The sequence below is a fragment of the Capsicum annuum genome, chromosome 8 (assembly GCF_002878395.1).
Source record: "Capsicum annuum cultivar UCD-10X-F1 chromosome 8, UCD10Xv1.1, whole genome shotgun sequence".
In the NCBI taxonomy this organism is placed as follows: domain Eukaryota; kingdom Viridiplantae; phylum Streptophyta; class Magnoliopsida; order Solanales; family Solanaceae; genus Capsicum; species Capsicum annuum.
Window position 1 is genome coordinate 154,233,188 of NC_061118.1, and position 13,677 is coordinate 154,246,864.

Genomic DNA, 13,677 nt, shown 5'->3' on the forward strand with positions numbered 1-13,677 from the left:
TAGAGAAATCAAGAAGCACCAAATGGATTATTAACATTTGTAACATTCAACACATTTCTAAATGTTTCCAAATTCTTCTTGTGTCAACACATACACATAATAAAAATAATAAATAATAATAATTGAACTTTACTGTATCACCCCTAATTAATTATTATGGTCATTTAAGCATTATGCCACATAAGTTGAAATGGAAAAAATATTATAAATCACAATGATAAAAAAAATTAAATTATTTAAAAGAATATAATTGGCTATCGTCGACACAAAACTCTGGACAAAAAGAGTAGCATATATTATTCAAAAATTACATAAAAAGTATTATAAATTACAATAGTTAACAACTTAATATATCTAAAAAATAATTTAATATGTTATATATTTCAAAAAAATTACATGAAAAATACTAGAAATCACAATAATTAACAACTTTAAAAATTTAAAAGATATAAAATATTTGGTCGACTCTTAAAATTACATTAGTTTCACTAAAATTGGAATTGAAAAAAAGTATTATAAGTCACAATAATTGAAAACTTAAATTATTTTTAAAATATAATTGACTATCAATGCCACAAAAATTTGGACAAGAAAATTAACGTATATTAATTTGAAAATTACATATAAAATATTATAAACTACAATAGTTAACAACTTAAATTATCTAAATACATATTAAAATAACATATGTTGAACTCATGCTAGATTCCGAATGAATCTTAGAAAACATATGCATCTTTTATTAAAAAAATTTATTTAAATATATCAAGATTTAAAAGACAAATAAATATCTTAATGTTGGGCCCGTGCTGACATGAGTTATGCTCCTCTAGTAAATATAGAAACTCTTAATGAAGGTAAAACAAATAAAAAAGCTAAAAAGTACATATATACATAAGGTAACTTTACTTTATTACATAAAATCTCATATTGAAAAATAAATTATAAAAATACCAAATTAATTACTTAAATTTCTACCTTTTTTATTTTCTCTCTCTTCCTTTTTATTCATCCTAAATAGCTCCATATTTTTCTCCTAAAATCTTGCTAACTACCTTATCTCTTCAATTATTTATTGGCATTAAACCTCCTTACCCATAAATTTTGATCTACAATAATCTCCCTCAGAGAAAAAAATCTTCTCCATTTTCTCCGTCCAAAATCAACAAAATCTTTTCCGTCCAAAATTATCTTTTCTCCGTACAAAATCGACAGAATCTTCTCTATTTTCATCAACCCCCCCCCCCCCCCCCAAAAAACGGTTGTTTCATCCAATATATGCTTCTCTGAATTCGGGAATATATGCTTCTCTGAATTTCATCAAAAACGAATTAAGTTGAATCTTCTCTATTTAATGGTCGCGTATTGTTATCCCCGTTGTTGATTTTGTTTTTGGTTCTTTTGATTATGAAAAACTCAATTTCGCAGAGAACCGTTCGAAGCACCGAAACGATCCAGTAACAATGAAGAAATTGAGGGAAGTTGCCGGTTCAAGTTTAAACAAGAAAGCTCCAAAATCGTCAAGTAAGAAAAAGGTTGATGATTCTGGACGACCACGTCTGCCGAATGTTTAGTTATCATTAAAATATGTATTAGTAGCACTATTTTATGTATATGATTTCATTATACAGTTGTTAAGATTATACAGTGAATTGTATAAGGTGTTCGTATACATGTGAAACAGTATTAGATTGTATTTATTACTTATATAAGGTTTACACATACATGTGAAACTGTTGTATGAGGTTGTCTTTTATTTATTTTGGAGGTATGATTCTATGTATAAGATTTCATTATACATGTATTAATACTATATTATTAATTGTACAAGGTTTACACATGCATGTTTAATAATGTTCTAAAATTTGGTAACCTTATTCATGAAACTATATTGTATGAAGATATCGTAACATTGAATTGGTTGATCCATACAAACGCTTCACTACATGTATATTAATTACTATAGCATAAAACGACACAATGATAGCTGCAAAAGAAAAAATTCTCACGAAAATATTATACGATGATATAGATATCATGTTAAAAAATTTCATCATACATAATTCTATATGTATGATGAGTTATTATACATTAGTATACCAGATTTTTACACATTTTATAATGTATAGGAACCATCAATACAATAGTAATTACACTAATCGCAGTAACACATTAAAAACGAACTTCTTTAAAATCTTTAACAATCAAATTTCCCATATCTATTCAACGTATAATATAATACAATACATATCAGAAAAAAAAAAACTTAACAACTATAATACGACAACTGCAATTTCTATTAAAATATGTATTAGTAGCACTATTCTATGTTGATATTGATTTTTATGAGAACTGAAGAAAGCAGTAGAAGATGAATTTTTTTTCATTGAACGCAATTTAACAAAGAAGAAAATTTAATGTGATGTTTAACATATTTTTTGAATTTAAATTTCAGTTATTATATTTAATAATACACCACTAAATATTGAGTAATTAATAGCGTGAATTAAGGAACAGATTGATATTATCATATTTATCTTTTTTTTAAATATAACTTAATCAGCTTTATCATACATTCCAGCAATGTATAAGAATTGACCACATTTATGAATATCTTTCTTAAAATAGGGAGAGAGAAAGACCGAAATTTTTTTATGTAATTACTCACTTGCTAAGGGATTTATATGTATAGATAAAAAAAAAATGTATATAATTATAGTGAAGGTGAAAGTAGCAAGGTTCAATTTTAGAGCCCATGGAGCGTGGAGCCCACCCAATTCATATATCATAGCCCTACGGCGGTTCAACTCAAAATTTTCAATTCACAAGAAGCTGGACTCCACTTAGTATTATACTACTAGTTTTAGACTTAATCTACGAACCCTAAGTGGAAGAAAATCCGAAGATCAGCTAGGTAAACCTTTGAATACGCTTTTCAAATCCATACAATGGATTCATTGTTTGTATTGCAACATTTTTTTTGCTTGTAACAACTCAGTTTTGTTTGCTAAAAAGAGATAATTTTAAGATTTAGTTTTTTTTTCTTTTGTGTACAATCAACAGAAGGGATCAGTTTGTGTAACTAGTAATCTGTGTGTTTTTTGACTTTTACAGGCAAATCTTGAATTCGGATTTTCCTGCATCTAAAAATGGTACGTTTAGCGATAATTGCTTTTTGAGGTGTAGGTTTAGGGTTTTTGAGTTTTATATGTTAGTGTTATGAAGCTCTAATATTTATTTACTATTTTGTCTCAGCTTCCCCTCTCTTTGCTCAAGACTGCACAGGGCCATCCCATGGTAAGCTTTTTAAGCCCCCCCATTCTATTCGTAATTCATTGTTTAGTCTAATCTTAAATCATTTATCTGCGTGGTAATGCAGTTAGCTCAATTAGGGTGTTCCGAATTCTGGATGTTTTGAATGAACCTGAACTTAGGAATTAAATAGTTATACGAATTCCGATGTGTAATTATCCTGGTGTAGCTGCTTGGGAATTTAGAGACAGGAATTAGGGGGTGTTTGGCCATGGAAAGTTTGTTACTGTTTTCCAGAGTTGAACTCTGGGAGAACATGTTTGACCTTAAATTCAGGAATTTTCATGAATTTGTAGTACACTGAAAAGCTGTTTTTTCTCCAAATTACTTGCAAAAATAGAAACAGCTTTAATTTGTATTCATGGCCAAATACAACTTCAGTTTTGGAAGTATCATTTTCACTTTTAAATCAAAAAGATACTTTTCTTGACTACTCACAATTTTCTTGCCCAAACGCCCCCTAACAATAATGATCTTATTTTGTACTTTTGTTAGTTGAGGCTTATGGCTAACATTGTTAAATGCAACAGATTTTTTGTTGGTATAGTTTATCAGTTTCTGCATATTGATATGATATCTTCAGAATGTGCCTCAAGTCCCTGGATCCCACATGAAGTACTATTGTCATTTAAGTTGCTTGTATTCGTTGAATTATCTTAATCGAGAAACTTTTTTCTTCCTAATGAAGTTGGTGGAGCTAAAAAATGGGGAGACATATAACGGTCATTTGGTGAATTGTGATACTTGGATGAATATCCATCTTCGTGAAGTTATCTGTACATCAAAGGTAATTCACTATTTTTAAAATCTAAATGTCATTGCTACATTTTCAAATGTATTGTTGCAAGGCCAGCTGATTTTAAAAAATTAATGCAGGATGGAGATAGATTTTGGAGAATGCCTGAATGTTATATTCGTGGAAATACCATAAAGTATCTTAGAGTTCCTGATGAGGTCAGTTTGTTTTCTTATTTACTATGAGAACTAATGCTTTCATGTAGTATAATTTGTTTTCCACTAACAACATAGTGTGTATGGCACGCTTGGACCTTGGTACTTAGGGTACAGAAGATGTGTGTGTCTACTTTAGTTACTAGGAGTCAACTGCTTGCTTTTGTGCTATCACTCGACTTGCCTTATTGATTTATAACACATTAGTTTTTTTTTTTGAAACTGGTAATATTGTATTCCTCAGCATACCACCTCCAAAACAAGATAAGAAGAGAATGAAGAGAAATAAAATTTACTGGCACCTTAGATGTTTGTATTGAAATATGTGACGACGATGGTACTGAAACTCATACAGGATGGGAACTGAAGATTGAAACTTATGACACAACTCTGATGTAGCTAAGTCTAAATATGAATGTGCGCCCATAGTCATGTTGCCTCTGTACTATTGATAAAATAGATTAAATGAAATGAAATTATTGCTGTGGATGGAACATTAGCTTTTTAGATGTGCAACTGCGTTTCTTTCCAAATAAGATGTGTAACCAAGTGGTTTTGAAATAAGATTTGGAATAGATATTTCCTAGTTCTCATGTAATTATTTTCCAATATTACTGGCTTATTTTATATCAGTTATCCTATGCTACAAATTATAAAAGAAAATGTTATGTATCATAGGGTGGAGCCATTACTGACATTGTTCTTGCTTTCATGCCTGTAGTCCACTGTATATTTGTTTCCCCGTGACGCATGAGTAGAACATTCCTTTAATTTAGCCATTCAGACATTGTTGTGCTCCCTAAGTGCAGTTAAATCTGACAACTTAGGTAGGAGTACAAACTCTATAAGTTGGCAATGGGAGAATGCGTTAGCGCTGATCAGAGCTTTTTTATGAAATCTACCATGTGCAGTTTTGTCTTGGCAGTTCCTGCTTTCTGTTTTTTTGTTGCTTCTTACAGCGTATTATGCACGCTTCAGCCTTGGTTATTCATAATTCATGACAGGCACATATGGGAAGTTATCCTATCCTTGTGATGTATGAGGCCCCCCTCCTTCTCTGCACGTGCGCACACGTCCATCTTCCACACATGAATAGTTGATTTAGGAATAGCTGGGATTTCTGAGCTTAATTCCTTTTGTTGATCCGTTGTAGGAGTACCAACAAACCATCTTTCCCTTAGTTTGTTTGGAGGTGGATTCATACTAGCTTATCTTGGTGTAACCGTACTCATGTCGTAACCAAAGCAAGTACAAAAGAGATGAACTTGTTATAGACCTTTCCCAGTGTGCTTTTAGGGGCTACAGTTTCTGCTACTGATAATTGATGTCATGATACTGGAACTTTATCAATCACCTGAAAAATCCCAACATGAAAAGATCCTACCTAAAAGACCAAACCGAATTTCAAAAAACCGAACTGAATCAAACTAAGTTCTGTTTGCTTTAGGTTTTCACTTTTACCAAATTGAAAAGCCGAACTGAAATTTTAAAAACTGAACCAACTGAATGCCCATCCTTAGACGTAGGTGAGAGGAGTTTTCATGGGCAGCTAGCATTTTCTTGGAAAAGTCATAAATTTGAATGGTTCTCCTTGTAAAAAGGGGATGTCTTTAGAGAATTCAGTTCAATTGATGTTAAAGAGTACAAATGTGTAGGTCATCCTAAAAAATAAAAGTACATATATGTAATTTTGTGTTGAATCACTTGTTCAACATGATGATTTGGCTGTTGAGAACCTGTTAGCATCATGTGCTCTTAGCATGTGAGACTTTCCTTATTAATGTATAATGTTCACAATGTATTAACAGATACAAAGTGGTGTCAATAGCATAATTAGGTTGTTTATGAGATTTGATGTCAACCAAACATGGCATACATAATAATTGTGCTGGAAAAACTATAAAATGAAAACCTCCTATATCCATTCAGCTGTGAATTGCAGTTTCACACTCACTTCTTCAAGTATGGAAAATATTGCAGATTGCCTTAGCTTTTATCCATGAAATAACTACAGTATTGCAACATTATTTTTCTGAGAGGTTAGGTTTTGTAGATTTTTTGTGTAGATATATTCCTCCATATGGCATACCTACTTGTGTTTACTGGTTTGAATAGTTCATTTTTGTTACTGGGTTTCGAGGCTGAGTTCACAGTTTATACTTCTGGAAGCTTGGTCTTCTCTTGGCTCTTTGTTTGACCAAGTTGATAATCCCTCTTAGTGCTGTTTGGTTAACTATATGATTTGTGTTCTTTTACAGGTGATTGATAAAGTTCAAGAAGAAACAAAAAGTCGTGCAGGTATTACTTTGGACTAATAATTATTAGAAAGTGTTATGACCACATGTATTTTTTTTCCCTATCCCCTCCCTATGAGCTCCCACCCTTTTGCTCCCTTGTTGACTCGAACTCACAACCTCAAGGTTTGAAGTGAGGGGCGCTTACCATCCGACCACTTCTATTTTTACTATTGGATCAATGTAGGGTTTGTTCATTATACGAATATCTCCCTGCTTGCCTAGAATTAGTTTCTGAACATTCAGTTTAACTAGAATATTGTTAATTCCTTTTGCAGATAGAAAACCACCTGGTGTAGGTGGGCGAGGAAGGGGAAGAGGAGGTAGGGATGAAAGTGCTGCTGGAAGACAGGCGAAAGGCATTGGGCGTGGAATGGAAGATGCGGGTGCCAAAGGTCGGGGCAAAGGAGGACCTGGTGCCAAGTCTGGTGGTAAAGGTATGAAGTTTCCAATGCAAGTTATTCGTAATTTTGTTCTTTTGCTAAAAGTTTATGATCCTCCGAAGTCTCGATCCGAGGCATTGCATTTCCATGTGAGATATCTTATTCATGCGCATCTATATCTAGCAATACATTCAAAGTAGATTGAGCAGACTGGCTGCCATGTTCTATGCTTGAAATTAGTCCGTTTCTTAACTTCTTACAGACTGCAGTCGTCAAATATATTTGAGAACTCATTATTTATAGCCATTTGCTAATCAGATGATTCTGTATCGGATTTATTGTACAGGTGGAGGCCGTGGACGTGGCTAATCATCTTCATTTAGAGACAAAGAGGGCAGATGACCAGTGGCACTTTAAAGCCTACTAGATAATATTGTATCTAATTTTGTTTGTACTGTTAAATTATGAAGGCTCTTACTGAAGGAAAGGCTGCTTCCAGTTATTTTTAGTTTGAGTTGGAATGTATGTCGGCTTGGAATTTCTCTCTTTCCTTTATGATGTAAGAGTTCGTGTCTTGGAAAATATTTGGCCCTTTGTGTGTTTAATTTAACTGAATGCTGAACTAGTTTTCTTTGCCGAATTCAAGGTGTTGATGCTTTTCACTTTATACTTGGAATGTTAATCAACACGAGATGAAACCATTCAGACTACTTTCTGTTACTGTGGGATTTTAATCCCTTTTTTACTCTAGTTTGTGGTATTATTATGATTAGGGAGGCAATCTTTTTTTTTTTTTTATTATTATTATTATTATTATTTTTCAATAAGTTGTGATTATTGCATCTCTATATGAGAAGTTTTCAAGTATGAAAAATTTGGTTAGAGTCCTCGTGGAAAATAAAATATTTGGACTTGGTACTTTTGTTTCGTCATTCATTTGACACGAAGCAGGTACTTTTCCATATTCTATTTTACTGTTGGGATTAGTTTCCTTTTTTTAATTCTGTTTGTTTGAGTTTTCACGAAAGAAAGCTTATCCAATAATTGAACCCATTCCAAGACAATCACGGAATCTTAGTATAAAGACAAACTGATTATCAGACGCAGACAGAGCAACAAATTGTTGCTATATAAATAATCTCTTTTGTCGTGAGCATATTTCTCTCCTTAGCGGTTAGTGTAATTGATGCTGGCTGGTATGAAGGTAGATATGGAGCAGGAGCAGCAGCAGCAGCATGTGATAGTTGAATCTCAAGAAGTAGAGAAAATAGAAGAAGTAAAGCCTCAGAAGACAAAGCGAGTGGCTTCCCTTGATATTTTCAGAGGCCTCACTGTTGCAGTAAGTTTGGCCATCTTTCTCTTCTTATGGCCTTCTTTACTTGGCAACTTTGGAGCTTTTCAGAGGCCTCGCTGTTTTATCTTTCTCTTGAAAGGGAAGAAACTTTGTCTCACTATCCAACACTTTCTAAAATTTAGCTACTACTTCAAATGGACTATCCGGAGGAAAACTTAAAAGAAGAAAGTCGTTTTACTCCTTTTAGGTCAAAAATGACTTATTTTCTGGGAAATACCAAGAATGCCTTTAGACCTTAGTAGTTAGCTACTGTTACAGGTGCTGTGGAATGTTGGAAGGTGTCTACTGGATAAGAAATGACCCTGTTGTCAACTAAGTTGCGTGGACTCTTCACTTTTGTCTTTTGATGCCTCACCTGTGTTGGATTCTCCAAAAATACATTACTTTGAAGAATCCGACACGCATCTGTTGACATTTTTCAAGAGTCAGAGCAACAGGAGTAAAACAAAGGCATTGCTATCTCATTTAATCTTGAGATCTGGGGAAAAGAAAATAGTTGACCCACAGAGAAGTTCAGGAACAAATTTACAATTTTGTTTTTTTTGTAAAGAATGGATCGTGCGCCTAACTCAAACCCTAGAATTTAGAAAATTAGAGATTTGTTTTTGTATAGAATGGATCTATCCTTCTTGTCAAGCTGTTGATCAGTAAGGACTCAAGATTTCACGAGAAGAAGTGTTCATGCTATAGCATGACTGATTTTGTATCCCCGTTATCATTCTTAAAGAAAAGAGATTGATTTCTGCATCCTGTTTGTCCAGTTCCCTAATGTAACCTGGCAAAGTTTAGAATTTATCTTCCTGGATGAATTTCAATCATTATCTCTGTTTAATTACTGAAGTGGAGTCTTGGAGTAACCGATAAAGTTGTTGGCATGTGACCAGGAGGTCATGTGTTCAAGCTGTGGAAACAGCTCCTTGCAAAAATGTAAGGTGAGCTTGCTTGCATTAGACCCTTGTGGTCCGGCCCTTACCCGGACCCCGCGCATAGCGGGAGCTTTAGTGCACGGGGCTGCCCTCTTTTATCTTGGTTTAATTACTGTATAATCTTAAGAATCCATTTCCTTAGCTTGGACTAAATAATTGTAACCTGTTTAGTACATTTGGATATAATTCAAAACGTTATCATTGTTACCTTGAAAACTTCCTGACAGAAAAAGGCTTGTCGAATTTGTAGCTGATGATCTTGGTTGATGATGCGGGAGGAGAATGGCCTATGATTGGGCATGCACCATGGAACGGTTGCAATCTTGCAGATTTTGTGATGCCATTCTTCTTATTTATTGTTGGAATGGCCATAGCACTAGCTCTGAAGGTTATCTTGGCATTTTTTTCCTTTCAATTTTTAAGAAGATAAACTGAAGTAATTGTTCCTGCTCATTGATGGTGCCTATTGTGTAGAAAATTCCAGAAAAGCTAGTAGCCATCAGAAAGGTGATTTTAAGGACTCTCAAACTTTTATTCTGGGGCATCCTTTTACAAGGTCAGTTCTCTTTCTTACTTCAATTTTATTTTATTCTTCCCTTTAAATTTCCATTATTCATGCAAGGTATATTCTATTGATATCCATATAGGATAGAAAATCTAGACGAAGTCTTCGACTTACAATGTGTAAAAGCTTCTGATATAAAGAAGCAACCTTTTCCTCCCTTTTCTGGTGAGGTTTCACAGTTCGTCAATGCTAGCACCTGAACGCATTATCTGTTGCAAACATGAAAAAGTAATTTAGGATGTCTTTGGTGGAGGGCATCCATATTAGTCAATACAATGCTTTAGAAGTTTATGAATAGCTCTGTTGGACTTGAACATTTATTGGATCTCCTAAAGTAGCCACATTTACTCTCCTTAGGGGATTATTGCTTTATTAGCCTCTCTCTGTGCTTCTGCCAACCTTTGTGATTGCAACAAGTTGCAACTATTTTTAAGCTCTGATGAATATACAGAACCTTTCTCCTTTCTAATGGCCACCTATCCCAGACCATACCATGTGGATTTTAGCCATTCATTCAGAACGAATGATCAGTGATGACATCTGATGATTAACTTTCCTTTAATAAACAGAATTATGTTAGGTTGCGGAAAGAAACTTTCAACCAAGTGGGATTCATTTGTGAAAATTGGTCTTGCATCTCATCTTCAGTCTTCCCAAAGTATTAGGAGCCTGACTTCATCTTTTGAATTGTGAAGGGGGTTATTTCCATGATCTTGACAAGCTAAAATTTGGTGTAGACATGAATAGGATAAGGTGGTGTGGCATCCTCCAGGTAACAGTGTCTGATCCTGCCCCCTTTTTTGTCCTCTTTTTAATGCTAATATCTTGTGTGGGTTATATTTCTAGAGAATTGCTCTCGCTTACTTGGTAGTGGCGATAATAGAAATAACAACAAGACAAGCCCAAGCCAAAGAACTACCAACAGGGTGGTTCTCCATATTCAAGTTATACTGTTGGAAATGGTGAGTATTATTTTGGTGTTTGTGAAGTGGTGATAGCATTAAGGATCTCAAAGTTGGTGCTGAACACTTCACGATTTCAGGGTAATTGGAGCATGTGTTTTAGTAGTTTACTTGGCCACATTATACGGGACATATGTTCCTGACTGGAATTTTGTTGTCCAGAACCCGGACAGTCTTGATTTTGGAAAGACTTTAACCGTGAGTTTCACTCGCCATGTTCCAAATTTACCGTTAATATTCTATATCTGAAGTCAAATGATTTCGCTTTTGGGCTTAGGTAACTTGCAATGTGAGAGGACATCTTGATCCTCCTTGCAATGCAGTGGGTTATGTTGACAGACAGGTACTTGGAATCAATCACATGTATCCACGTCCGGCTTGGAAGAGATCCAAGGTGATTAGTTCTTCAAACAATACTCTCTCTTTCCTCGATTGTTGTTTGTTGTGATTTTCCATCTCCATTGTCACTGGTTTAAGTTCATCTGCAACACCTTTGATGGATCTTATTCTGCAGGCTTGCACTAAAAGTTCCCCATATGAGGGACCTTTCAGGGCTGATGCTCCATCATGGTGTTGGGCTCCTTTTGAACCTGAAGGGATTCTGAGGTGAAATTCCATGTATCTTTTTTCCTTGAAGTCATGTCTGCTCGAGTGGCATTACAATAGGTTCTCGAATTAGAACTAAATAAAATCTATATCTCTGGATTTCTACTAGCTTTATGAGTAAGCTTTTTAAAGTCTGATATCTTTTATCTACTTACTAATGTTCCAAGTTTTCCCGTCTGGTAAATTCTTCTACTTATGGCTACAGCTCAATTTCGGCTATTCTCTCTACGGTCCTTGGAGTTCATTTTGGACATGTCCTTATTCATATGAAGGTTAAGTCAAAATCTTCTAGACTTGACCGTCTCACCAAATTAAAGCAAAGTTACTGATATTCCAATTTTGGTGAATACCAGGATCACTCATCCAGACTTTTGCATTGGGTTGGCATGGGCATAGCTCTTCTGGTTTTAGGAATTATTCTCCACTTCACAGATGGTAAAATTCACAGTGTATGTAATAGACTAACAGATCTCTTATCTTACTCATTTTTTCCTCTGATGGTGCGGAATGCAGCTATTCCTTTAAATAAGCAACTATACACCGTCAGTTATGTCTGTGTAACCTCAGGAGCAGCCGCGCTAGTGTTCTCTGCTTTCTACATCCTGGTACAGTAGTCTTGTCCAAAAATCTGGTCACTTCTTTTTTGTTCCTTGCTACAAGTTGAACTGATCAATTTGGTACATTAGATTTGGAGGCTCTAGACCTTTACGATTAAATCAGACTTCCCCCCGAAATGCCAAGACATTCATTAGAAACAAGATTAGCAAGGTTCAAGTAGATGGAAAATGTCCCAAGTTTTTTGGCTTCAAGTCTTATTTTTTACTCAATCAGTTTGGATGATATATAGCGGAAGAATGAGAATGTATCTGGAATTTTGAAGAATGTTTCTTTTTTAACAAGAAAAACTTTGAATGACTACATTCTGATGCACCATTGCAAGATTCATAAACTTCTTATTCTAATCCTTTTGTTTTGGAATTCAGGTTGACATTTTGAACTGGAAGTATCTATTTCTGCCACTAGAATGGATTGGTATGAATGCCATGCTTGTTTATGTAATGGCCGCTGCAGAAATATTTTCAGGTTTTATCAATGGCTGGTATTATGAAGACCCTCATAACACGCTGGTATTTCTTTCATCTCTTTCTTTACTCTTCTCACTTTAATATGCTGCAGTCCATCGTATACAACTCTTGGTTCGAGCCAAAGTTAAACATTATGAGTTTGAATTTGAAATCCTATAAAACATTGGTTACTGGGTTTGAAATTTGTAGCTCATATGGTTACTCTCTCAACACATAAACAAAGTTCAAGTGAACATGACCTTGTACTTGTGCACTACGTCCGCTTCTGGCTTTCTGCAGCCAGTTGGTCAGAACAGAACCCAGAACTTAAATAGGCCACACTACAAGTGTTGCTTCTGCCTTGAACAATCTTTGACAGATAAAACTGAAAACAATAAGTGAACTTGGTGCATTGTTTTTCCAGTATGGGTCCATAGTTGTCTACGCAAACTGATTGAACTCAACATTTGCAGATATATTGGATCAAGAAGCACATTTTCATTGGAGTGTGGCATTCAACAAGAGTGGGAACTCTTCTGTATGTCATCTTTGCTGAGATATTGTTCTGGGCTATTGTTGCTGGTCTACTTCATCGATTAGGGATATACTGGAAGCTTTAGTTGTGCTGAAATCTGCTTCTTTTTTTTGCTTATTATCTAAGATGAGATATAGCATTGGCAACGAAAGAGCTTCAGCTAGCCGATGGATCTCAATTTGATTTGCCTATGGGAGCAAGTGGCTAAGAAGTTCAATACACCTTGCAGTACACATGAACAATACAGATTTCATTGGTTCTTGCTTGCAACATGCTATTTTTGTCAGTGGATCTCATATCAAATCTTCAAGTTTATTCGTACTCTCTTGTTTTTGATCTTTCTGAATGTAAACAAAGGGTAAATACTTATCTGCACTCTAACAGTAACTTTTGTTTTACAATTTGGTTTGAACACAGTACCTTTAAAAATTTCAAACTTCAACGTACTGTGTTACAATTTAACCTTCACAAGTTTTGAAATGCAACATAGTGTGATGGAGTTGCACTTATAAACGGCAATTCCAACAGAATTTCTTATTTTAGGTAATATTTTGTCCAAATTTATTTTTTCTTATTAAAAAAGGGTCAGACGTTGCATAATTTTGAAATTTATATCTACAAACTGATTACCAATCCCCAAAAAAGTGACTATTTATTAATTTCTTCCAAATTTATTAGTACTTACCTAACGCCCTGTTTCCAACCTAATTTAATTCATAAAAAAT

The 13,677-nt window shown here is 34.4% G+C and overlaps 2 protein-coding genes across 6 annotated transcripts; both read left to right on the forward strand.

Moving 5' to 3' along the window:
- The first annotated feature begins 2,711 nt into the window (after positions 1-2,711).
- LOC107839620 (probable U6 snRNA-associated Sm-like protein LSm4) lies at positions 2,712-7,580 on the forward strand. The gene is made up of 8 exons (XM_016683191.2): positions 2,712-2,914; positions 3,115-3,152; positions 3,256-3,297; positions 4,001-4,099; positions 4,189-4,266; positions 6,522-6,561; positions 6,836-6,994; positions 7,287-7,580. The coding sequence occupies exons 2-8, from the start codon at positions 3,150-3,152 to the stop codon at positions 7,307-7,309; spliced, it is 444 nt and encodes a 147-aa protein (XP_016538677.1). The 5' UTR covers positions 2,712-2,914; positions 3,115-3,149; the 3' UTR covers positions 7,310-7,580.
- A 343-nt stretch (positions 7,581-7,923) lies between these two features.
- On the forward strand, positions 7,924-13,394 carry LOC107839621 (heparan-alpha-glucosaminide N-acetyltransferase). Of its 5 annotated transcripts, XM_047394712.1 has the most exons (14): positions 7,936-8,279; positions 9,471-9,608; positions 9,695-9,776; positions 10,481-10,557; positions 10,632-10,747; positions 10,828-10,945; positions 11,025-11,141; positions 11,262-11,353; positions 11,559-11,625; positions 11,707-11,788; positions 11,867-11,958; positions 12,337-12,480; positions 12,891-12,955; positions 13,079-13,394. In XM_047394712.1, the coding sequence occupies exons 1-14, from the start codon at positions 8,127-8,129 to the stop codon at positions 13,080-13,082; spliced, it is 1,347 nt and encodes a 448-aa protein (XP_047250668.1). In that variant the 5' UTR covers positions 7,936-8,126; the 3' UTR covers positions 13,083-13,394. The 5 variants fall into 5 exon arrangements, with proteins under 5 accessions (XP_016538680.2, XP_047250667.1, XP_016538678.2 ...); XM_047394711.1 differs by having other exon boundaries at positions 7,934-8,279; positions 11,707-11,958; XM_016683193.2 differs by having other exon boundaries at positions 7,937-8,279; positions 12,891-13,394.
- The last annotated feature ends 283 nt before the right edge of the window (positions 13,395-13,677 follow it).